This window comes from Lemur catta, chromosome 12, assembly GCF_020740605.2.
Source record: "Lemur catta isolate mLemCat1 chromosome 12, mLemCat1.pri, whole genome shotgun sequence".
NCBI lineage: Eukaryota > Metazoa > Chordata > Mammalia > Primates > Lemuridae > Lemur > Lemur catta.
In genome coordinates this window covers 10,999,510-11,025,652 of record NC_059139.1, presented here as the reverse complement: position 1 = coordinate 11,025,652, position 26,143 = coordinate 10,999,510, and the positions used below count along the sequence as shown (strand labels likewise).

Here is a 26,143-nt window from a genome sequence, read left to right as displayed (position 1 = left end):
GCACTCAGTGCTTAAAAAAGTCAACCTTTCTTGTGAAATAAAAGCAAAATATAAAAACAAGGACCATTGAAGAAGCCTGTTAGAATGGCAAGGTTTACTGGGCATGGTATGCAAGTCTGCACATCACTACCACCCTGAGGGGAATTTGCCCTGAGTCAGAAGGTGGCTTCGTGGTCTCTCATCTGGGGCACAGTTATTTGGGAATTGCATAAAATCCAGATCCATCTTTGTGTATAAGTGAAATAGCTCATACTCTCAAAGAGAGCCGTTATATGAAACTCCTGTAACCCGAATGGGTATATTTTGGAGTATTGAGAGTAGTATAGAAACCTTACTTCATCAATTTCTTCATCTTTTTAGGAATGACTGTGTATCTTGCTGGCATACATTTTGAATTCAACTTCCAAATACCTTCTGAGTAAATTCAAAAGAATAGCATGCATCCTTATGCCATCTATAAATTTTTTCCTATTTTTTAGTGGGAGACTTTTAACCAGTTTATTATCATAGTTTATGAAAAATGATATGTTAAACTTTTAACCTTTTTCTTATAAAAGTTATCTCAATATTTAAAGATATTTGACAATGAAATTTCACATTTGGCTCAAGTTCTAAGAGTGTTAGCATAGATTTTTAAATGAATGGATTAAATGAATTCTTAAATAGAATGGAAATGAAAAATAAGATTTAAAAATTGCTTTTCTATTCTTTTTAATTCACTAGTATTAACAAACAGTAGCTTTTACTTATCAAAATGAAAATTGGGCTTTGGGAGAAATTTTGATATATCACTGAATATAGCTGAGAAGTTCAGCACATTTGTGTATTGATGCTGTGTGTGACTGAGGCATTTGATTCCGTGCACGTGCCAGCTCCTTGCTGTGATGTTGCCCAGGGAGTCTCTGTTGCGTGTGGGTCTCGCCTGGTGCAGACAGGTGGTGTCTTAAGTCTCATGAGACTGTGATCCATTCCATGCTTGCTGGGAGCATGTGGCATTCAGGAGTATGGCTGTTGGCAAAAGAACCATTCTGGGGTTACAATCCCCCCAATGTCAGTGACGATCTTTGGCTTTTAGTTAGAAGAACTACCAGAGGTCTAGAAGGAAGCCCAGACCTACACTGTATTGTGTGTTGGTGTCGCTTTCACAGTAAACATGGCTGCTTAGATTTGAGGGAGATACGTCTGCTACAGCTTCTTTGGCGATGAGGATGCATGAGTGGGGGGGGGGTGCCGTGTTCCTTGACCTGACCAGCCACACCCTTGCAACAGGAGGCATTGCAACATGCCGCCTTAGCATGGGGCAAATTAGTAGAGCCAGACTGACTTCTGAGAGCAGCCAGATCTTCTGATAAAGAGGAAATCAGATGAGTCTAAGCCAACATCCAGGGGCCATTCATGTTCTCTGACACTTCACAAAAGGTCTTTAGAAATGGTGTAGACATTTCAATGCTCCCCATACATTTTTTTCAGTTTGGCAAACTGTTACTGTTATGATAGTGTGCTTTAGGGAATCCATGATTAATGAGCTCGTCGATTACGTGCATGATTAATAAATTACATTAATTGAATCACTCACCCAACAAATACTGAATGACCAACAACACACAAAAAAATACTTATTGAGCACCTGCCATTGGCTAGGTGTGACCTAGTGCTGGGGTGATAATGGCAAACAGGAGAGAGTGGGTCCCTCCCTCACAAAGCTTGTAGTTTGGGCTGGGGACGGACAGACAGACGGGAAAAAATGGACAAGCAAACAAACATACAGGTGGGGACCCAGGAGACTGTGAGGGAAAAGCACGTACTCTGGGGGAGCGGAGGGGTGACCTAATTTGACGGCAGGCTGCCGAGGAGCCTGGGTTGTGTTTCCATTGCTGTGCGTTGTGCTGCGTTGACTACCGCGCATGGAATGGTGAGTCTGCAGCTCACCGTGGTGCCTTTGCCAAGCTTTTGAAAGCAAAGGCCGTTTGCCAAAGAACCCGCATTCTCGTTTCTCAAAACCATCAATTCCTGTTGGGTATAGTGGCTTTGAAGTTCTGATGTTGCTGAATGCATAATTGGGGTTATTTTAAAAAAGGAACTTGCTCGACCGAGGGCATTTCTCTGTCATTATTTTTACCCCCCCTTCACTTCTCATTTGATTGAAATATAAGCTTATGATTAAAATGTAGACCCTATTCTATTCCAAGTTCACAGTGCTAATTATGAACTGGAGCACTTTGTGGTTGAACTGAGGCATTTTCTTTTATTGTTTGGGTTTAATGTCAAATGTTACAAACCCAGCAGCTATGCCACTCGTTTGGGCAGCTTAATGAGAAACTGCCATCTTTTCTTATTATGTATTCTTCTTGCTCCCTGCGTTGTTTTTCATGGCTTTGTCTGTCTTGTTTGGAGTGTAAATATGGTGCTGGAAATCTCAGGTGGAATTATCAGGAGAGACATAGGTTTTCCTTTGGACTTGGTTAGGGCCAGTGCTAAGGGAGGGCTTTGTCTCGGTTGTTTAATTAGAGAAAGTTGTTAGGGCCGTCTGCACCCCTGTGTACTGCACGTGTGTGCACACAGAGGGAACAGCGAACGGCCAGCCCCTTGGGTAAAGGGAACGCCTTCTAGCAAACCCATGTGAGTTTTTAAACTGTGTGGTAGAGAGTGTGGTAACACTTCTCACCACCATTTCTCTTGTTCTTCCATTTTATAGCTCCTTTTTGGCAAACAGGAAAAGCATTAAAAACAAACATCCCAAGGGATTCATTTTTAACAAATCAGGGTGGTATTGCTGCTGTTTTCGGGCCCTCAGAGTAAGCCTGGGGTGGGGCCGTCTGTGACATTACTTATTTTCGAGGCTTGCTGTGTTTTCGTGATTGAGTCTTTCCATATTAAGAAGATATGGAAAGTTTCACCGTGTTAGTTTGTCTTCTTCTCCTGTTAGGTTAAAAAAGGCTTCCTTTCATGATGAGGTATCAAGTTCTTACCCTAAAGAGGTCATCTTAGAGCCAAATTTGTCATCTCAACTCATGGCTTGAATTCTTATGGGCTAAACGTCAACCCGAGTCATCTTCTTTTCCTCGGTTTGTTTTCCTTTTGCCCAATTTCCTGTTTTTTATATTTATTCTGTGTTATAATAGATATTTAAGCTTTCTCAATTGGTTTTTGGACTGAGATATAATAGAAATAAATCATCATGGAGGTAGGCAAGTGTGTGTGTGAGGGTGTGTGTGTGTGTGTGGCCGGGGAGTAGGGCTTTCTGGAAAGAGGTGAACTACCTTCTAGCTGGATAAACGCAGTTCAGTGACTTAATCTTTCTGAGCTTTAGTTTCCTTATTTGTAAAAAATGGGTAAAACCATCATCTCACAGCATAACAGCGAGGCCCTGGGAGGCAGCCCACCCTGGGAGCCCCCTCACGTCTGAGGCATGGTACCCTTGTCCTGTGGTTTTTCACAATCACATTTTTCTACTTCAAGGTGTTTCATTAAATTTTATATTATTGAAAATTTAAAATTACTGAAGGTTATTTTTAAAAAACAGCAAAATGTGAAACAGGACATTAAAATATTATTTTGAATAAAATTACCTTTACACCTGAAGGAAGCCCGGTTTGTAACTTTACTTGTACTTCAAGGTCTAGGTTCAGTTAATCCGGCTGCACAGGTTTGTGGTTTGAGGGCTTTTCTGTTGCGGCAGGAGTGTGTTTTCGTCCTTCTCTCTCCGCCAGAGCCGGCACCATGACCTGCTTGTGTGAGTGGCTCCTCTTGCCCCGTCCTCACACTCCGCTGAGGGATCCTGGAGGTCCCAGGATTGGGGCTGAGGCTGGGGGACCCAGAGAAATTGACAACCATCAAAAAAGATTCATTCTCATGCCAGAGTCACTCTCAGTTTGGAATGTTCTAGAAACACAGAGTCTAGGGAACTTAAGGAGTAGGGTCCATAAGGCAGCTACCAGGCCTCTCTCATGCTTGTGCTCTCATACATGGGTGTGTGCTTATGCTTTCTCTCTTTCTCTTTCTCTCTGTTTTCTCTTTTAATTTGACCCATAGGAAAAAGTCAAAATGGGTTTTCCTCCCTGGGATGACACAACATAGTCTCTGGCCTTGAGGCGGCCCTGCCAGTCAAAGTTTAACTGGAACGTGGTCATTGGCGTGAGACCCACAGTGGACGGACTGTTCCTGATATTTAGTATTGGTGCCCAGATATTTGTCACCTTTTGTGCTGTCTCAGGATTGGCCACAGAATAGCAGGGAGTCATAGCTCCCCAAGCACTGGAATTGACTGACGGGCCACGGTTCTTCCCTTCCACGCCAGCATCTAGAAGGACATTCACTGGATACACTGCAGGCCCCTTTTTTTTTCAAACTCAAGTTTTGAAAACATCTCCCACCCTGTGTTGGTCAGGACAACCGCACCCAGTGGGATTATCATCCCCAGCTTTGACTTCTTTATCCCAGGATTGCCTTCCATAGGGACAGATGCCCAAGGGTGTCATCACTGTTCTGCCCCCTGAATATGTCCGTGGAAACTGTGATGACAAGAGTCCCTATCCAGTTTTGGGTTTTATATGGTTTCTCTAACATTTTGGCATTGACTAAGAAATAAAAGTGGGTGATGTTTTCCAGGAACAACTACTGCATAGGTGGTCCCAGATATTAAAGGGAGGCTGTGTAAGGAGGCTGCTCGCACATCCCAGGGGTGCTGTGTTCTCAGCAGAGGCATGTACATGAGTGGCCTGACCCAGGTCAGCTCTGCTGAGCAGTGCAGCTTCACCATTACTGATAAAGGACTTGACCTTGGCCTTCAGGTAAGAGGTCCCTATAGGATGACAAAATTACTAATTCACTGCTCAGTATATTTTATGTTGTGGGCTTTTGAAACAAATTAGGCAGTTGCTTCTCTGTGTCATGTGTTCATTTAGATTTTTAAGTAGGATGAACATATAATTTATTGTCCAAACCTAAGTAGGCCAGGACATGGTATAAACCAGGATACTGTGGCTTCTCTGATCTTAAGTAGCCTGCTCATTCTAATCTACACAGTTTCTTATAGCTTGTTCAGATATTGCAGCCTTGTTCTAGTTTTGTTTGCTGAGTGTAGCAGCCTGAGAGAATGTTTGCCTTTCTAGCAGGGAGTTTGGGAGGAGACAGAATGTGTCCTCACCATTGTGAGGCTGACAGGGCACATCACAGGGCTGGTTAACCTTGACATGGGAGTGACCTTGGAGCTGGCAGTTGAGTGGTCCAGGCATTTGGTGTCATGGGCTGAATTATGTTCCCCGCAAATTCAAATATTGAAGTCCTAACCCTCAGTAGACCTCAGAATGTGACTGTATTTGCAGATAGGACCTTTAAAGAGGTAATTAAGGTTAAATGAGGTCATATGGGTAGGCTCTGATCCAATATGACTGATGTCCTGATAAGGAGAGAACGAGACACCAGGGATGCACGTGCACGGAGGAAAGACCATGTGAGGACACGGTGAGAAGGCGCCATCTGCAAGCCGAGGAGAGGGGCCTCGGAAAAATCAAACCTGTAGACACCTTGATCTTGGACACCAATGTCCAGAACTGTGAGAAAATAAATTTTTGTTGTTTAAGCTACCCAGTCTGTGGTATTTTGTTGTTAGCAGACTAATACACTTGGCCCGAGAGATGTAAAAGCCTCAGTACTAGTTCTAGAAGTGAATACCGTGGTTTCAGACCAGGAGCGGGAGAGTCTGGGCAGTGTGAAATCTTACTATTGAGTGCAGGCCGGAACTTGGCAAGGAATGGTCTGTCTCCATGTGGCTGTGATCTTGGACAGTGGGTTATTAAGATATGATCAAGATATGATAAGATTCACCTGGAAAGGGGTTAGCTGGGGCTGGGCGAGCAGACCCCTGGCAGGGCTTCTGGCAAGGAGGGGAACATGAGGAGTCAGAGTCGGGATGGGTTGGAGAACCAGGCAGAACGACTGAGTACAACCAAGGCGAGAGTGGGTGCCACGTGGATGCACCTCAGCCACAGTCTAGTTCTTTCAATTCTTGGTTTTTTGGAGGGGGGAGTAGTTGGAGAAACAAGACGCTCTTCTACAGCTGTGGCGGTGCTATCAATCTTGGAACTGCAGAGTGGCTGAATTCCTTTCTGGGACCCTGGACAGGGTCAGTTGCATTAGAATGGGCTCTTGAACAGACTATGCACGTGAACTGATGAGTGGTTGACCACAACTGGATGGGAATTTAAAAGGTAGGTGCTGACATGACAATTGGTTTTTCAACTCTGCTCTCTAGAGCATTCTGTCACTTTAAGATCGATTGCTTTACAAATGGTGTGTAAATAGAGCAGTGGACTTGGAGTCAAGAACACCAAAGTTTACAGTCTGACTCTTTCCAACATTGGCTGCATGATTTTAGACACATTGTTCCAACCTAATCTAGTTATGGAAGTGTAATTTCCATATATCTACATTCATCATGTTGTTCAGGAGCATTAAATGAGGTAGAGATGTGAAAATACCCAGCACAAGGTGGGTACTCGTTACATATCAGCTTCTTTCTTTCTTGGGCATGCCCAAGGTTCCTTGAATTTATTAGTATGTGTCTTCTTCCCCAAGAACTGTTCTTCTTAAAAGCCTCGTTGGCACCTATCACTGTGCCGAGAACCTAGTTACAATGAACTGAATTTATGCGCCCCCCACCCCATCTATATGTTGAAGCCTAATCACCAATATGATAGTATTGGGATTGGGGCCTCTGGGAGGGGATCAGGTCATGAGGGTGGAGCCCTCATGAATGAGATTAGTGCCCTTATAAAAGAGGCCCTAGAGAGACCCCTTGCCTCTTCCACCATGTGAGGACAGAGCAAGAAGGTGCTGTCTATGAACCAGAAAGCAGGTCCTCACCACACATCAAATCTCCCAGGGCCTTGATGTTACACTTCCCAGCCTCTAGAACTGTGAGAAGTAGATTTCTGTTGTTTATAAGCCATTCTGTCTATGGTATTTTGGTGTAGCAGCCCAAATGGACGAAGACACCAGCACATGCATTTATTTATGCATGCGGGAAGAGGCCCTGAAGCTCGGTTTGATACTTGGATCAGTTACATGGCATGCTCTGGAACTAGAGTTTATGGACTCAGAAATGTTGAAAGGGAAATGCCCTGAGAGATCCTTGCAGTTCAGTGGTCTGTAAACCTAACTATTAACATGTAGATTCCTGTACCTGCCCTTAGAATTCTGATCTGCCAGGTCCAGAGTCGAGCACAGAAATCTGTCATTTTTAAAAGTGCTCCAAGTAATTCTGCTGATGACAAGGCAATTTGGGGAAGGGCTTATCTAGTCAATGCCTCAACTTAAAGATGAAAGTACAGAGGTGGAGGAAGTGAGGGTGTTTCTCACTGGCCATGCTGGGGCCTCTCTGCACATATCTGTGAGATTAGGGCCTGAAGTTCATATTATGAGTTCCCAGTGGGAAGATACTTGGAACATCTCTTTGCTGTTTGCAAAACAAATCCAAAGAAACTAACCGGGCTGCCTATGACCACAGCTTACTGACTTTCCTGTGTTTATTTATTCTTTCTTCTCCATACCTCTTGCTACCCGTTTCTTCCCTTCTTCCCTGTAACTGTCGTGCACTACATTGCAATGCATGACTTTGATCTGATACTCTTTCTTCTTCTGGCAGCTCCGTTCTGTGACTGAATCTGGTCACATTTGACTGGTGACTCAGCTGGAGTGGGCTGCAGGGGTTGACTTTCCTGTCCTGCTTGGCAGTCCCCTTTTCTGCCGAGGGAATAGGTGTGGGCAGTACGACTGGGCAGGTATTCAGTGTATACAGCAGGTGGAGCTAAGGAGCCCATTGCACTTTCTGGGCTGCTGCTGACTTGACTTACCTGTGGCTTTTCCCATACTTCCAATGCTAGCAAGCAGAGTAGACCATGCCTGATTCCACTTGGCCTTGACCTCAGATGGCCTTGGTTCCACTCCAGCCATGCCTGTGGCTTCTCCCTTTCCGTGGGCTCAAGAAAGCAAACAGAATGTGAACTCCCCGTGGCTCCTCCACACTGTTCCCTCTGCATCTCCACCACGCCTTGCTGACCTGGGCACATTCCCTGATTCACTGGGTTATCACGACCTGTTTCTCCTAGAGCAGGACTGTCTCCCTCTTCCACTGCACGGGCTCTTGCTGATGGCTAACACCCAACATTTCCCTGCTGACTGATGTCTTCCAAAATTCCTCATCTGCCTAAATAGAAAGAAGCCCCACCCCCTTCTCCCGCATTTTTTTCCCTCTCTTATCATGCTTCTAATTCACTTTTTTGGTCATTACAACTAGGGAAGTACTTCTCTAGAAAAAAAGACTTTTGAGTGTTGTTTAATCTCTGATTTGTAATTAACTGACATTACTTTACATCACTACATTTTATGATGTGCTTCTTCTTTGCAAATTATTTAAAACTCTGTATGTTGTTGATTTTTAAGAAATATATCCCCCTTCCCAACACACGTGTGTGTTTTAAACAGCTCTGAAAATGGGATGCATATTATAGTTGGGAGGATCATCATTTATTTGATAACTTTCTTTCTTAATGGTATATAATTTAATTTCACACTACATCTTCAGTCATTAATTTTGCAGAATCTGTATAAAAGGCCAGGAAAAATTAAGGCCAATGTTAGTTGAAATTCAGAATTTTGTGATATTAAGTTATTAATAGATGGCTGTCAGTGTGCCTAACTCTTGAGATCACTGTTTTCCAGTAAAATGTGATGATCTGCACCTTGAATAATGTTTAGTAAATCATTATACCTTATGAGACCCCCTTTCCTTTTGTAATTAGAGCCGCTGTGAGATTATATACAGCCAGCAGACATTAAGGAGTCTGTCTAGGCTGTTTTCAGTTATATGTATTTCAGGCACACAAAACCTCATTTTTGGATCTCTATTTTAAGAGTTATAAAGCAAATAATGCGGATTAATTTCCACATCAGAATTATGAAGGGTTCCAGTGCTTTAATCTGTAGACCTTTCTTTCATGACAAAAAGGATGTATATTTTAGCTGTTGGCACCATTCATTTCATAGTACTAAGTGAGTTGTGCTTTACCCAGAAATGAGGATTTGGTTTTTTACATGTGGGAAGAACTAAGTTTCATCCTTTTCATCCCTTACCAAACAAGTTTTCTTTTGTTTGTTTTTTGTCTTTTTGTGAACTGTTCCTTTCTTTGCTTTATAAGAAATTTATCTTATTGAGCCATTCAGTTTAGCCTTGCAAAACTCAGCATGGGGTAATAGAAAATTTTCCTTGTCAAATGGATATACAACTAGTCGGAAAACATTTTTTGTAGTTAGCCACTGAGTGCAGTTCCACTGACAGTTGCTCTAGTACCGTCACCTTCTTTTTCATCATGTAAATTGCCCACATAGCGCAGTGCCTGTCCCCACTCTCTGGCCAGCCTGGCCACTTGGCCGTCACTTCCTCCATTGCTGAGCCTGAGCAGACATGGGTGTCTGCTTGGAGCAGCTGCAGCAGAGCTCCACACGTGTATGGAGTGCTTGAAAACCAATAAAGGGACAAGGAATCCAAAGATCTATAAATAAAAATTATATTTTATAAATATAAAAATGATATAAAGAAGATAAATGTTTCTTCCTTTAAAAAAGAAATAGAAGTTGCGTTGTTAATGTTCATATTACGATGCCACTCTTTTAAATTGTGCATCTGATTGAAAGGTGTAAATATCAATAAACAGGACTACTTAGTTTATCAGCATTTAATATCTAAGGTTAGTTGGGGGTATGCTAGGGCTAGGCTATTACAGAAGATAATTGGCTTGATGTTCTAGAAGTTCTTTGATCCAGAGGTAGATGCAGCTGGAAAGCAGACAGAATGGATTGCCAGTTAATCATACGTTACCTAATTATTTGTAGAAGCCATGAATTTTGTTCACAAGTAGGAGATTCATAGGAGCAAAACCTCTAGGACAGATGAAACTTTTCCCCTGTTGCAACGGAACAAGAGTTGTTTTCAACTCTAAGGCACACTATTTAATAATGAGCAGGGTGTTTTCTTTTACTTTCCTCCCTTTTCTCTCTTTCTCTCTCTAATATATGGAATTTTCTAATATATGGAATTGTCATCCTGAGCGCAATATTTAAATTCTCAAAAATTGACTTCTAGTATTGAGAATAAATTCAATTTCAATCAAGTTCACATTAAGTGTTGCTTTAAAAAAAGTTGAAATCATTCTTTACCCTGCAAAGAATCCAAACCACATGAAATGACTTATGAGTTGGAGAGTGGTGAGCTGTGACTACTTTGCTGACTGTTTAGGATGTCATTGTAAATACAGGTTTCTATTAAAAAAAAAAAAGTTGGGGACAAGAAAGAGCCATGGCCTTGGCAGGGGTCTGAACCATCCGAGCACAGAAAGGGAAGATGGCGGGTTCCCTGAGAGCAATTTCGTCCCCAGCCTGTGGTTTTCCTTGTTGAGAGTGAGTTCCCCACTCGCAGGCAGCTCATGAGAAGCCGGTGCAGACTGGTTTTGATATTGGCCAAAGCCCGTAATTCGATAGGAAAATTTTCTTCTTAAAATCATGGTGCATTATGAAATGGAAATAATCCGGGGGTTACCCAGGCCCTTACAGGATTTGAGACTTTCTGGGGATCCTCACCTGCTAGGCTTTCACTCTCTTTGTCCCTGAGCATGTGGCATGCGGCTTACTTCTTAGCCCACCCAGATAACTGGATACAGATTAGTCCCATAAACTATCCCAACACCTGGTTGCTTGAAAACCAGATTGAAATTCAAAATAATGTTACTGGATCTGGGGATGGAATAGAAAAAAGTATAGAAGAAATAAAAAAACAGCAGAAAAAACAAATAGATTTAGCCAATATAGGCTGTGGTAATCGCAAGCTAAACATGAGTCACCCAGCTAATGTGGTTATTTTTTAAAGCAATCATCACATTAAGATGTAGAAATAGGCCCTAACTTGCTAAAAGAAAGTACACATAGTGATTTACAGAACTGTGCCTTTCCAACAGCAGCCAAACCACACTGTATGTCTTCATAAGACAAATGGGGTATTATTATACCCATAAAATTTTACGTGTTTATATATAGCATACAATGGTCATATGTAATATTTATCTATCATGATATGTATATTTATATTATAATTATAATATAATGTTTGCTTATCTTAGTTTCCAAAATCTGAAATATCCTTTATCAGATAAATATTATATTCTATGTCAGCCCAAAGCACATGAACTCTTGTAGTAAATAAATGATATTTTTAATTTAAAAAGGTACAATAGGTTTTTTTTCCTTTTCATTGGTTATAAAAAGCCCATCAATCTACAGAAAGATGTTTCTGATAGCTGGAGACTGAGGGATTGGTGCATATGGTGCTTCTGAATCCTCTTGGCTCTGAGATCCATTGATGCTGTCATAGGTTCCCAGGCGAATTTGGATAAAGACAGGGGTCAGTGGCCTTTCTCACTGAACTGAAAACTATTTTAAGGAGATGAAAAGCCTCTGTTGGTCACTGTGATGGGGACCTCACCTTGAAGATAGAGTGAGGGAAGGGCTGGCGGAACAGACGAGTGACCTGTACAGCCACATGGGGCCTGGGCTTCAGGCTGCCCTGCACTTGGGAACTAATGCTCCATGCTTGTCATCTTAGTACTTTCTTCTCTGAATCTGTGTTTTGTAAGTGAAGTGTGGTGGGATGTTGGAGCATGCACAGGGGCCTGGAGGCTCAGCTCATGTGCAGTCCTGCATCCCACTGGCCCACCTCCCCCGGATGGGTTCTTGGCTGCCTGCTCCCTGCCGCTTGGTGCCCGCCCTTCCCAGCCTCTCCCTCCCCAACTCCACCCTGTGTGACTGCCCAGGGTGGTGGCTGATTGCATCAGTGGGGAAGGTTTGTGTCCCATTTTGGCCATCTGCCCCTAGAAGGGGCCTGAGCAGGAGGGGCTGAGTGCTCTGCAGCTGCGAGGCAGGTGGTGTTCGTCCTTGCCTTGGCTGGCAGTGAAGTGGTGCATTCAGTGGGTGACTAGGCAGGGACCTCCCACCTACCCCGGATCCAGGTCCTGACTGTGCCTTGGCATGGAGGTTGCAATATCTTGGGGATCTCCTATGTGTCTGTGTTGGGGCAACAGAAGGGTGGGAAGGGGAGTGTTGACTTCTCCAGCCCAGATGATGTCTCTGCATTTTCACTTTGTCCTGGACCTGAAAAATCATGGTGTTCCCTGGTGAGGATGATGATGTCTATCCACGGACCCCGATTGCAGCATCTCTATGCAATCCCTGTGCTCTCGTTATCTCCTGGGCATCCTGCATGTTGATTGCAACACCCCCATGATAATGAAATCACCTGTGTGTGGCTGTTTTTGCCTCTAAATTCCTCCATAGTTACCACATTTCTGTGAATTCTGTGCATAAGCAGATCAGCAAGGTTACCCTGGGGCTTTGGCTCCAGCTGTGCCCCATGATATTTTTGGCAGAGTCTAGTGGTGTTTAGTTCTTCTACAGAGAACTATTACATACCTCAAAGTAATTTTCAGCAGCAGTCAAGCACATCAGCACTTGCAGAGACTCTTAGACCTTAGGAATGCAGTAGGTCTCAGCAAAGCATTTAGGAAAAGCTCTTATTCTGTCTTTGTGAATAAAATGGAATGATAGGGACAACAATACAGCGGCAGACTGGATTGTCTGCTGTACTCACGAAGTGCTGATTAATAATTCTAGGTCACTCCACTAATGGAGAATGACAGGACTCCAAGATGATCAATATCTTTGATCAGTGGTCTCGATGAGGACTGATATCCAATGTGAAGCTGGACAAGAGAACAGATGTGATTGATGCCACCATTAAAGTCTGTAGGTTTGAATGATGGGCCGTGTCAAACGAGAACAAATTGAACAGGACATACTTTGATTCAAAAGTGGCATCTGAGAAATAGAACCCTGGGGGATTTTCACTGCCTGTGAATTCAGCACAGGCCAGCATGCTGATGGAACTGTTAAAAGAAAACAGGGAAGATTGTGCCAAAACGAGTTGAAAACTTACATCCACACAAAATCTTACACACAGACGTTTACAGCAGGTTTATTCATAATTGCCCCAAATTGGAAGCCACCAAGATGTCCTTCAATAGGTGCATGGATAAATTTTAGTATAACGTACAATGGGATATTGTTCAGTGATCAAAAGAAATATGCTCGCGAGCCACAAAAGCACCCATAGGAACCTTCAATGCATCCTGCTAAGTGAAAGGAACCAGTAGGAAAAAGCTGCATACTGTGCGATCCCGACAGTTAATATATGACGTTCTGGAAAAGGCAAAACTATGGAGACAATAAAAAGATCAGTGGTTGCCAACGGCTTGGGAGAGGGAGGGATGAATGGGTGGAGCACAGGGGATTTTGGGGACAACACAACTGTTCTGTAAGATACTATAATGATGCATACATGTCATTATGCATTTGTCAAGACCCATAGAATGCGGTAAAAACTGCTCTAAAAAATAAAAATTCAACTTACAGAAGAAAAAGCCTATAAATTGGTGCCAGTCTTTCCTGCACTTTCCATGTGAGGGTGGGCAAACCGAGAAGCAGGACTGGTGTCCAACAGCTGTTTGGCAGAGTGGCGACAGCTGGCTCCGAGCCAGGCTGCCTGATTCACATGCTGGTCCTGCTTCTTATTTTGGGGCTTTGAGCAAGTTTCTTAACTTCTTTGCTCATCTGTAAAATGGGGATAATGGTAGTACTTCCCTCAAGGTATGGTTATCAGGATTAAATGAGTGAACACATGGAAAGCTCTTAGGGCAGTGCCTGCGCTCACTGGACATCAGCTCTGTTATTCAGCCTGAATTTGGTTCTGGAGGGCAGAATTGGCACCCTTGGTGGAGGGAGGCAAAGTCAAGGGCAAACTTTCTAACTCTTAGGCTCTAGCCTCGTTGCTGTCCTGCAATTCTCTTTGTGTACACTGTTCCTCAACCTGGGATGCATTTGTCTCTTTTCCACCTGGCCAAATCTGACTTTGGCAAGTCAAAGTTTAGATGCCACCTTCTCTCGAGAGCTTTCTCTAACTTCCTTATATAGTTTTCAACTCTCTTTCCTGTTCCCACAGCATTCTGAATGGCACTTGGGTTAAACATAATTGGTTCTCTGTCTGCTTTCCTGGCTTTGCAGGGGCAGGCTGGGATTTAGTCACCACTGTTTTCCCAGCAACTAGCCCAGTGTCTGACAGATGCTCATTAATGGAATGAAAACAGAATTCCCCCTCCCTCCGGTAATAATAGGATACTGCAGGAAATTGGATGCTGCAAGAAATGTTGTGCTCCCTAGTATGAGATGTGTTTAAGTGGGTGGGTGATTGCAACTCGGGGGATTCATGGATGAGGTGAGAGTCTAAATCAGGTGGCCCCAGAGCGTCTTCCAGCGCAGTGACCCTGCCACAGCGCTTCCCCGAGTGGTGAGACATAGTCCTGGCATCAGAGCCGCCCGTGTCCAACAGACAGGGATTGCTTTCTTGATGTCCTTAGACTGGTTGGAAGCAACTTTGTTCAATTACTTTTTAAATAACAAACTTTGATTTTATAAAATTGGAAATTCAAAACCCTCATTTTTCTTCTAGCTTTCCATCATAGCTGACAGAACATTAGTTTATACATCTAGCAAATTTTTTTTTAATTTAGCAAATTTTAACAAGCATTTTTAAGAGAGTGTTTGGTGAATGATTAGTTTCATTAAAAGGTTGAGTTATACTCCTTTGAACATTTTAAACTGCATTTGTAAGTTTGATATTTTTTATGTCCTTTTCAAGTACTTCACTATCCAAATAACTAAGGTTGTTCCAAAGGGACTTGCGAGCCAACCTGAGTGAGCTCCCGTGGGATGGCTGGAGGACCAGTAAGGATGTCACTGCGGTGGACTGAAACACACCAAATGTGTGTGAATTCCTGAGTCTATAGTAACAGGGGGAAAAGAGAGAATGAAGAAAACCTTTAGAGGGTACTAAGTAACTGCTTCATTATCTTAAAAAAAAAAAAAAAAGACCTGGTAAATAGAGGGAAAGAATCAAGAATTGATCCTGCCTTTCTTATGAGCTCCATCTTTCAAGGTAACCAGACATTGGTGAGTGGGAGTTTCTGTTTACAGATATGATCCAGCTAATACCTGAAGGAGGAAGGAAGGGCTGTCACCCCCATGTAGCCTCTGAGGAGTTAATCACTAGGCAGTGATCATCCATGGCTGCCATGTCACAGAAGTGTAGGCACCAGACACCTGGAGAGTGCATGTGCTTTTTGGTGGAAACGCATGTCACCACCCATCATGAGGTTCTACAGGAAAAAAAAAAAAAACCCAAAAACTCTATCTGATCAAGCCTCTGGATCCAACTGCCAATTTATAGTCTGCATGAAGGATAGAGGAAAATGTTAAACTAAACCACAATGGTACCATAAGTGATTCCCAGAGTCTGGAAAACTTTACTGGACAAATGAGGCTGTTTCTTCCACAAAAAATTAAAAAAAAAAAAAAAAAAAAAAAAAAAAAAAACCAGAAAAAAACCCCAAAGATGACAGGGGACCTATACAGCCCAGGAAACTTAAAATAAAATCTACCAATTTCGATGTATGACTTTTTCCGATCCTGTTTCATTCTCTGTGTGTGTGTGTGTGTGTGTGTGTGTGCGCGCGCAAAAATGATTGGGGAAATATGAACCTTGACAATATCTGATGACATTAAGAATTAAAATGCTTTTTTAGACATGATAGTGGTATTGTTGCTTGTTTAAAAAGACCCTTTTTGGACGATAAATGGCAATATTTACAGATTACATTACATAATGTTTGGGATTTGCTTCAGATAATTTGGTAGGAAGGAGCTGCTTGGCGGGTGGGAATATATAGTATTAGAAGAAACAAGATTGACTACGAATGTAGAATTGAAACTGGGCCCATTACAATCTGGCCTTTCTTTCTGTATATGTTTGAAATGTACCCCAAACAGAAGCTTTTTGTAAACTATTTCAATTGTCTAACAACCTAAGCCTTCTCAAATATTAGATAATACCTGTAAAATGAATAAATGAAATTCGTGTTTCTAAGATTTTAGTTTCAAATCACAAGTCTAAATTACCCAACCAGATATTTTAAAGTGGAACCATGAGACAAATGATCTTACACATTATAAATAATTAAAATACCAAGTATGCCAAAAGATTTTTCTAAATACCAATTATTCATCTTAGGGATTTATTTCTCAAACATTTCTATACGTCATTCTTAAGGTTAACAAATGCAACATACCAAAGAATCGATTATATAGTCCCAACACAGTCTCGGCATTAGCCCTCCCAAGCAATCGCTAGGGTTGCCTTCTCAGCTGACTGAGGATTCTTAATGACCAACAAGACTTTGGCCAAGATGCCAACTGGACCCTTGCCCAGGACACAAAGGGAACAGACATCCCAGTGCTCTTTGGAGCTGCTATGGCAATGCCTTCCAAATGAGGTCTGGCAGCCAGGTCTGTGGGTCAAAGTCCTGTTATTACCTAATTTTTTATTCTTTTTTGTATTCTCAGTGGAAGTTTGCAGCTTCCACTGAGAAAATAATCAGTGGTTTTCACTGCTTCCGTTGGTATTGAATTCTCTTGTTTTTTAAAAGAACCTTAAATGGCTTTCTGGTTAGCACCAAAGACCTTTAAACTTAAGGGGACTCTCTGTCTCTGCAAGGAAGGCCATTCTAAGGGAACAGACTGGTTCTCTGTCACAGGGTGTGAGCCAAACTATGTCACAGCTCGTTAGCAGGTCCTGAGTCAGTTTTGTGAGTCAGAGTCAGCAGTTAAACACCTAATAGAATCGAATGGAAAATATTGAAAGGCAGTATGAGTTGTAAGGGTAGACATTATTTTTTGAAACTGTTTTCATTTATAGGTATTTAGATGTAAATGAATTTCTTGCTGTGGGTCACTATCAAAAATTTTGAAAACTGCCTCTCCCACGTGAGGTGGGGAAACCGGGGGAGCCCAGCACGCAGACAGCAGCAAGAAATAACCATACGCGGACAGTGAGGAGGCAGGCCCTGAGCAAAACAAACCCCCAAACGCAGCCTTGGTGAAAACTAGCGTAAGGGCCACAAAAACAGCAAGTGGTGGCCCCTGAGTGGAGGAACAAATGATTGATGCTAACGGCATGGATTATGGGATTTTTATTAATTTTGTTAATTTTATCTTTTTTGTCTGCTGCTTCTCTCTATGCTCCTTATTCACCATTTATTCCCTTTTGGTAGCACAATGCCTGGTGTAGCAACCCATAAATAAGTATTTATTGGGTGCAAATACTAGTAATTAGACCACTTGTTTCAGGGGGACTCGGGGGAGGAGGCTGGGGCCTAGGAATCTGCATTTTACCCAGCTTTCCAGGCAGCCGACCTGGCAGCGGTTGCTCACCAGTAATTAAGAAGCACCGACCTAGTCCACCCCTCATTTTGCCGGCCCAGGCCACACACGCGGTGGGCGTTAGAACAGAGCTAGCGCCTGGGTCGCCCACCTTCTGGTGGCAGTTGGTGCCCAGCTTCACTCAGCACCTCATGCTGAGCCACTTCTCACCAGACACACTGCATGGCCTGGACTCGGGGCTTCCTCCCCACCTCATGCTTTCTGCCGTCCCCTGGGCCTTTCCCTAAATTACCCATATTTCGTTTTCCTGCTCCACACCTTTGGCTGTCTTTATTGTCTGTCGCATAAGACCAAATGCCACAGCCTGCCTGGTGTGGGCACCTTACCCTGACACTGAGCTTCTGTTCATGCTGTGTCCTCTAATTGCATCCATCCTTCCAGACCAAGGTCGAGTGCCACATCTACAAAACTTTCCCTGCTTTGGAGTGATTCCTCCCTCTGTGCTCTCCTCACTCTTTGCCCATATTCCATCACGGCACCTAGGACTTGCCTTGGATCTTGTTAGCTCAGCCTGTGTTTGATGAGAAAGCAAGTTTAAAGAAGGCAGTATTCGTGTGTCCTTTACTTCTCTAGATAGCCTTGCAACCAGTATTAAACACTTTTAAAGTTAACTTTTCTATGAGTTCAGATTCCATTATTGGCAGCTTGGCCAATTAACTTGTATAAAACAGTAGTTTCAACCTCTGGTCTCACAGGAAGGCTCAAAGCTCCTTGAAACTTCTTTGCCATTTTATTCCTTTCTAAGCCTAACCCAAAAAAGTACTGCAGGGTTTGTGTGCTGTTTGTAGTAAAGCATTTTTATTCATAGTTTGTTTCACCCCAGAGAGGAGGTAGACAAGTGGACAAAAGGGGAGTGATCTTGAAGAGAAAGAGTTAGCAAACTGGATCGTTAATAAAGGCTATTTTGATGATGTGGGGGTGCGTTAGAGAATAGAACAGGGCTAAAAGAAAAACATAAGACAGGAAGTTAAGGGTATCTGCCGTAGCTGCTGTGGGTCTGTTCGATGGCTTTCCAGCCCATCCTAGCCGTTTCAGGTCGGTTCCATTCTCCATCTGCCAGGGGAGAAGCTCAGCTCTCGGTGCAATATGGGGCCATGCCCAAGATAGCAAATCTTCTGCCCAAATTAGAGGTAGAGCAGAAAGCCTAGCACAAAAGTGCATCTGGGCTCGAGCATTTTTATTTTGCTGACTTTGATGCCTATTAAATAACGTCCATGCAGTCACGTGGGGTGATTTCCAAAAGTGAAATCGTTATTGAATGCATTTTGTTTCTGTGACAGGAAGTAAACCTAATTTCTAAAAAGGATTAAAATCCTCCAATTGAAATAATGATCCGTCTGCTTCGCTGTTACAGGTTCCTTGCGCTGACTCCATGGAGAGTGTATCACCTGATTTCCGTCATGATACTGGGGCGTGTTATTATGCAAATAATAAAGGATATGGTTTTATCTAGAACAAGAGGTAAGAACACCCAGATTTCATTTTTATGATATTTAATTTTCTAGATCCTGAATTTCTGGTCTTTGTGTAGACATAGTAACCAATTAGTCTTTTAGACAGGAGCAAAGTAATAGGTTATATAGGCATTGACTTGGCTGTTTTCAGTCTAATACTTTCTTTTTTTAAACTAATGTTATCTCTAGTCATAGCTACTGCTCCTGGGTCAAAGGTCTGTGTGTGCTAGTTCGTTTCTTGGCTTGAAGTGCTATTTTAAATACCATTTTGATATCTGAGTAGGCTACAGTGAAGATAACAGTTAACTATTTATTCCATCCTACGTGATGGAACTGGGCTGCAGAAAATGGACGAGTACATAAAAATCTTCTCTGCCTCAGTGAAGAAAACGCAATGAGTTCAGGGTTTCACAACAATTAAGTGATAGTTAAATAGATTTTGAAAAATAAGTTAATGATGAAAAATGAATTAATTTTCATCATTAAGTTTAAAAGTGAGAGCTTGAATTATTTTTCTAAAAATTTGCTTCAAGTGTTTTTTGAGTAATTTAACTGTGTTATAAATCTGAGTCAAGCTTTTCCGTATTTGAAGGGGCCTCATCTACCCGTGTTTGAGCTAGTTTTTGTAAATGGGCAAAAAGCCCTCCTGGGAGTAGTTGAATTCTATGAACCTAAATGTAAGAAGGTAGATTTGATCAAAAGTGCTCAAGAGGTTACAATGAGGCATTTAGTTACATCAAATGTACCCCCAAACAGAGGGATGCTTTTGGTTGAGGTCCATGTGTGTCGAGGGCCGTGAGAACTGCCCAGCATTCTGGTCCTGGTGGGGATACTGAGGCCTGCCTTGTGGGAGATGCCCTTCTCTTCCCTATTGCCAACTCGAGACAAGGTTATAAGCGGTTATGGGTTTCCCATCATGATCTTCCATGGGTCTGCTTTAAATCCAGTTTATATTTTAAGTCTACACTGTTTTTAAACCAAATCTTCATGTAAACCATTGTTAGAAAGGTTGTTTTACATTGGCATGTTTCCAGGTTTGAAGGTAATTCCTTCCCAGTGTTCTGGGAAGACTCACAAATGTGTTTTTGTCCAGTTAATGCTTTTCCGTGAATCTGTGGATTTAGGTTATATGCTTGTGCACGATCTTCCTTCTCTCCCCTTGCCCTTCATCTTCCTTTCTTCTATTTCAGAGAACAATATTTAACTCCCCAACTTTTAGCCTAAGCAGGCCCTTCCTCTGACACCTGTTCGCCAAGGATGTACGAAGCCACCTGGAGGTGGCCCTCCCCACGAGTTAGGGTTTTGTCGAGTCGGTCAGAGCAATCCCTGGAGATCGCCATGTTTCGTCCCTGATTTGTGACCGATAGAGGAGAGCCCGTGTTTCTCAAACAGGCTTTGTGGTATTTTCACCCTCCTAGTGCCTCCCTCACGGGACTCTTAGAAGATAAAGCCACTCACACATTTATCCGCAGCCATTTCAGCTCAGCGGAGCAAGTTCACTCAAAAGCAAACCAAGCATCTCAGTATTTTCCACGTGTATCAAATTTGGCCCCAGTCAGGGCACAAGTTATAAGGAATAGACAAATGTGGAAGCCCAAGGATGAAGCTGAAAGACTTCAGAACTGTCCTTTTCTCACTCCTAGCCCCCACACAGAGATCATTTCCAGTGTAGACTCATTGGCTTGATAGTCATGCAAATGTGGACATTTCATACTTAATAAATTGCAGGAAATCTTTACATTGCAAAGATTCAGTCCTTTAAAAAAATTGAGGTGGTAGAATTAAAACAATCCTAGCCTACAGAGTTTAATTCCTTTTTTTTTTTTATTTCAGGATTTTATTTCAGGGCATAAACATTTTGCTTACAAGTAATGCCTTTGCCTCGCCCAAGCCAGGGCTAGAGGCGTGCCCTTCCCCCATACGGTGCGCACCGCATCCGTTAGTTGTGAGTTTACCCAGCCAGAGTCTAATTCTTCAGCTAGTTCATTTCATTGCCTAGCTGTGGAGAATCCACCTAATAGACTCTATTTGTTTCCTATAGCTGTTGTAATAAATTGTCACAAACTTGGTGGCTCAAAACAACGGAAATTTCTTCTCTTGTATTTCTAGAGGCCAGTAGTCCAAAGTCAGCATCCCTGGGCCAAAGTCACGGTGTTGGCAGGACTGTCCCCCCGCCGGGGCTCTAGGGAAGGATCTGTCCCTTGCCTCTCCCAGCTTCTGGTGCTGCTGGTACCCTGTGGCTTAGAGCTGCGTTGCTGCAGCCATTGCTTCATGGTCACACTGCCTTCTATGCTGCCTGTGCCAGATGTCCTGTCTCTCTGTTGTAAGGGCACTTGCCATTGCATTTGGGGCCTGCCCCGACAGTCCAGGATAATCTCCTCATCTCACGTTTCTTGACCTCATCACCAATGCAGAGACCCTTTTTCCATATAAAGTAACATTCATAGATTTCAAGAATTAAGACTTGATATCTTTATGAGCTGTTATTCAGCCTGCTGTACCATCTGAACCTTTTTGTCTTGTAAAAGGGTGGAAACCCTCCTCCTACCACAGGGTTTTATAAGGGTCCAATAAAGGCATGAAATAGAAATGCCTTCAGCACAGTATCAGGCCACTTTGTTCTGCTGACGCAGCATCGGGGCCACCTGGGCTTTGTTCCTTCCTGGGTCAGTCTGTGTTGAGCCCCCTCTGTGTCCAGGCCTCTCGCAGGCACTGGGGTGCCAGTGGGATCCAGACACACTCCACCCCGTAGGGCAGGCCCTTGTCAGAGGCCAGTCTTGCTGTCGGGGTTCTCATCCGGTGACATTGCTCCAACTATAGCATTTCTACTGCAAAGGAAAAAAATAAATAAATCAAAGACATGGGAATAATTACTCTGCGTTCCCAGAGCTCTTTCGCCTGTGGCTGAAGAAACACTGGTGCTGGCTTCTTCCTCCTTTAGTGAAGTCTTCTGGGACAAAGACCCGTTTGAGGCCCGTGAATAGCTGGCAGCAGCCGGCGTGTGCAGGCCTCTGAGCGCAGGGCACTGCCGGGGGAATTGGTCCCTGCAAGGCACAGTTTGGCTTCAGGTCAGACCCACATGCAGTTGTGGTCACTCCATGGCTTCGGTCAGAACTCCCAGCCGCTCTCGTTAGCTATCTCGGCTTATAGCAGTGACAACAGCAGCAATGCCATCAGGGCTCACTGGGCCACTACCTCCTTCCCTCTCTCTCAGCTTTGCTGCTTCCCGTATTTTTTGGCTAAAGATATTAAACTTTTATTGTTAAGAGTTTAATTGTACTCCTCCCCCAGTTACTATTTTTTTTTTTACCCTCTTAACAAATTTTTAAGGGCAAAGTATTGTTGACTGTGTGCTCACTGTTGTACAGCAGATCCCTAGAACCTTTCATCACTGGTGGCTGGAACTCTGCACACACTGAACAGCCAAGTCTCCCTTTCCCCTTGCTCCAGCCCCTGGCAACCACCATGCCACTTTCTGCTCTTCTGAGTTTGCTCCTGGTTATTATCTTCGATACATCTTACGTGCTTGATATGAAATAGATGGGGGAAAAAAAAGCGGAGATACCATCTTGTGAATTACCTTGGTGAAGCCTGCAGGAGCCCAGGTGTTGTGAGCACCTGTGCAAACAACTGCCAGCTGCGACGGGTCTCTCTTACTGGTGTGCACCTTGAACGCGGGCTTCCCTGCATTAGCCCTTTTGTTGGGAACTCTTCTGTGGCCTGGAAGACTCCTCCTGCATCCTTTAACTTTTCCGTAACCACCTTTTCCCCCTCTGTCATTGAGATAGAACCAGTCATTTCCGCCCCTGGGTCCCTCGAAGATCCTCTCCAGCTACTGCCCTGTGCTGTGAGAGGGGAGCTCAGCAGGTGGCCCTGTGGCTCCCCGGCCACCTGTGGGGCATTTGCAGCCACTGCCTCTTTACACCGTCCCCTCCTGAGAAATCTCCACGGTCCGCTTATGCCACGTCCTCAGCAACCGGTTGCTATTCCCTGTGGACCCGGTAGGGATGGTGGCCCATGAACTGTAGTCCTTCCTGCACTCTCTTCTGCCATTCCGACTTGTACCCTGGTGGCTTGACTGATGGCCTGGGCTCAGTCACCTACTAGGTAGCCTCATCTTTGACCTTGGCCTTTGGGAGTACTGTGTCTCCAATAGCTGCAGAGTCTGAGAGTCGGTTCTCAGCGCACCCTTCATCCGCCTTTCCCTGGCCTCTTGCTCCTGTTGAACTAGCTCTTTGTCCATAAGTTTGACTCTTTTCCTGTTGAGCCTTTTGCCATCCATGCTGTCCCACAGGCTTGTCTTTGGCCTGACTTTCTGCCTCTACACAGCACCTGCCTAATCTCTACTCAGTGATTACGGAGATGCTGTCCTTGCCATTCTAAAGATCGTTGTTTCCTTGTCCATCAACCATACTAATTTCTCCAATTTTTAATAATAAAAGGAGCAAGCAGACATCCCATACCATTATCTACTTTCTCCACTCTTGAATTCAGTGTTGTTAGAGAAATGTTAGATGACAAGTTGATGCCTCCAGACTTTAGTTTATCCAACTTTCCAATTTTAGTTGAGACCTCACTACTGCTCACAATTCCTTGGGTTCTTTTTAAGTTGTTGATTTGTTTTTATATGTAACCTAACTCCAAAATGTGTGAAGCAGCTCATTAGGAAGGTAAAACACAAAACTGTTTAAAAGAGGTCAAGTAGAAAAGCAGGAGTCTAACATGGTGACCATGATTGAGCAACAGATTTATCCTCGTGCTTACTGGCAGGCAAGGCACAAAGGAAAATCAGATTAATTGCACAATTCTAATTGACTAAAAACAATGAAACAAGCAATTTTCTGAGAAATTTATTCCTGGAAGTAAATATTAAAAAGGATTTATCACCATAGATCTTTGAAAGAGGATATTGAAGAACATAAGGGAACAACACCTTTGGCCTTTTGTTTGATGGAAAATGCAGAAATCTTCTCATGTTTATTTCTTATATTGAGCTTCATTAAAGCTGATAGCTTGGAGTTTAATATCAATGCATAGTCCAATAAAGACATGCAGTGGAAAATTAATAAAGCAAATAAGATCTAGGTGTATATATTTTTTGTGTTGATTTCATTTGCACCTAAATATATGCTCAAAACATCCAAAGAATGAATAAGTAAAAATCTCCTTTTTTTTTTCAGATAACAGTTGTCTTAGTTTTGTCAGCACCATGTCAAGACTCACCTTAAATGCCACTTGTATTATTGGCCCTTTTCTGAGTAGCCACATTTTCTCTCTTCCCTTGAACTCTCATGGTTTGTGCCTCTCATATAGTTCTTATGCTACATACCTTGGTTCATACCCACTGGACAGCAAAATCCCTGAAACGGGGACCAGGTATTACAGAGCATTCCATCTCCCACAGTACCTACCCAAGTGTTGTGTATTTGTTAATAGTAGGATCTCAATAAATATTTGTGGACTAATTGCTATATTATTTGTGGTGCATTATATATGCACCACATTTTGGAGTGAGGTGGCACCATATATATGTGAAGTATATGTACACTGTATGATTTGATAGTTTCTAGAGTTTAAAGATCTAAGAGTTCCACCTTAAATAGGTTGGAATGTTTCTAAGTTGAAAAATGTCTCAGCAGAAAAATATGTTGGTTAAGTTTCTCATTTTACTTCTCCCTATTGCAGGTGCACAGTTGTGGAGAAGTCTCAGTGAAAGGTAGGGAAGCTTCCTTCAGTGTTCCGGTTAATGGAGGGCAGGGCGGGGAGGGGACTGAGCCACCAAGATGTATCTCTAAACTAATAGTTCAGTGACACGGGCCTAAGTCCTAGAGTAACTTACAAGAATGAGAAAATGAAGAACAATGCAATCAAACTGAACACAAGGATAAAATTGGGGCTCATTGTAGGAAATGGTTCATATTTTGCTACAGTATTGGGCAACATGAATCTGTGAGGTTGGCAATGGGTGAGGATTTGGAAGTGAAGGGAGGGAGGCATTTTCATTTGGGATTTCCTTTTAGGCGTCATTTTGGGGGCATGAGCAACACTGCCATCCTGGGAGAAGAACAGGGTTACGCTGAGTCAGGGAACTCTGCTAGAATCTTCCTGACGGGTTGCCCATGCTGTCAGTTCAGAGGACTGTAGCATGAGAGGCTCATAGGGATGAGGGTGCAGGAGCTGTTGACCGACCTCTTGACTCCCTGCCCAGCCCGGGGCAAATGTGGGCTCCCTCTTCATGGACTGCCCATCATCCATCCGTCCTCTGGTACAGGTGCTATTTCCAAATGGAAGAGAAAAGAGCTGGGCCAGTTGTGCGGGGAACATCATTCACTCCACCAGCTGGATGTATGAGAAGTGGAAAAATGAAGAAAATATGAGGATTAATATTCTAGTGAAATAATTTTTGCAGGAATTTATATTAAAATTCTGCCTTAAAAATATATTTGTATTACTTAAAAAGGATGATTGAGGTGCCTGACTCATATCAAAGTGGACATTGTGAAATGAATGTGCAAAAAAGGAGGACAACAAAATGCCATAAAAATCCTCTAGTATTTTATATCTAATGTGCCTTTGGAAGCTGTGCTCGTGGAAATGATGCTTTCTTCAGGTGTAAAGGCTAATGTTATGGTCAGTTTACGACTGCTTGCTTGTTCCTTCATTTTGGATCCCAAATTTTCATGGGCAGAATGCAAACTTGTCAAGAGACTCAGGAGAGGGTGACGTTGGATATAAGAAGAGAAATCTGGTCCCCGGTGGTTCTCAAGGAGGTGAGAGGCTGTCTGGGAGGGGCCAGCACAGGCATTTGTCTTGCCCGGTGTTCTGATCTGTGTGCTGTGCACAAGCAGTGTAAAGTTCTCTTTATATTTTATAGAAATTCCCTATGGACGTGTAAAGATAAAGAAAACTCTAAATTACTCCTTTGAGATAGAGAAATAGCTATGTGTTTTGGAATTGGTTGAAATGTGTTTTGGGTTTTGCTGTCCATCTGCTTCCGTGCTCCTGTGTGCTTTTCTATATTGTCACCTTTTAGGAAAAGCATTTTAATTGAGAATTGTAAGAGAACGTCTTAGCTGGAAATAACATCTGGGTTACATATAATGTTGGAAATCAATAAAAAGATATCCATGAAGATAAGGAATTTCATACATCGTTTGTCCAGTATGAATTTCTAGAATTATTTTAAGTTGCAAATATGCACAGACAATAACTTTCTTTACTATCAAAGTTTTATAAAGTTTAGTAAAAGGAAGGAT

General features: G+C 43.0%; 1 protein-coding gene across 2 annotated transcripts in view; it reads left to right on the top strand.

The window, feature by feature from the left end:
• The window catches only part of RETREG1 (reticulophagy regulator 1), a 129,157-nt gene that overhangs the window by 17,574 nt on the left and 85,440 nt on the right, over positions 1–26,143 (top strand). For both annotated transcript variants that reach the window (XM_045566270.1, XM_045566271.1), the window contains exons 2-3: positions 18,788–18,894; positions 24,573–24,603. In XM_045566270.1, coding sequence (XP_045422226.1) covers positions 18,788–18,894; positions 24,573–24,603 — 138 coding nt within the window. The remainder of the gene's footprint in view (positions 1–18,787; positions 18,895–24,572; positions 24,604–26,143) is intronic.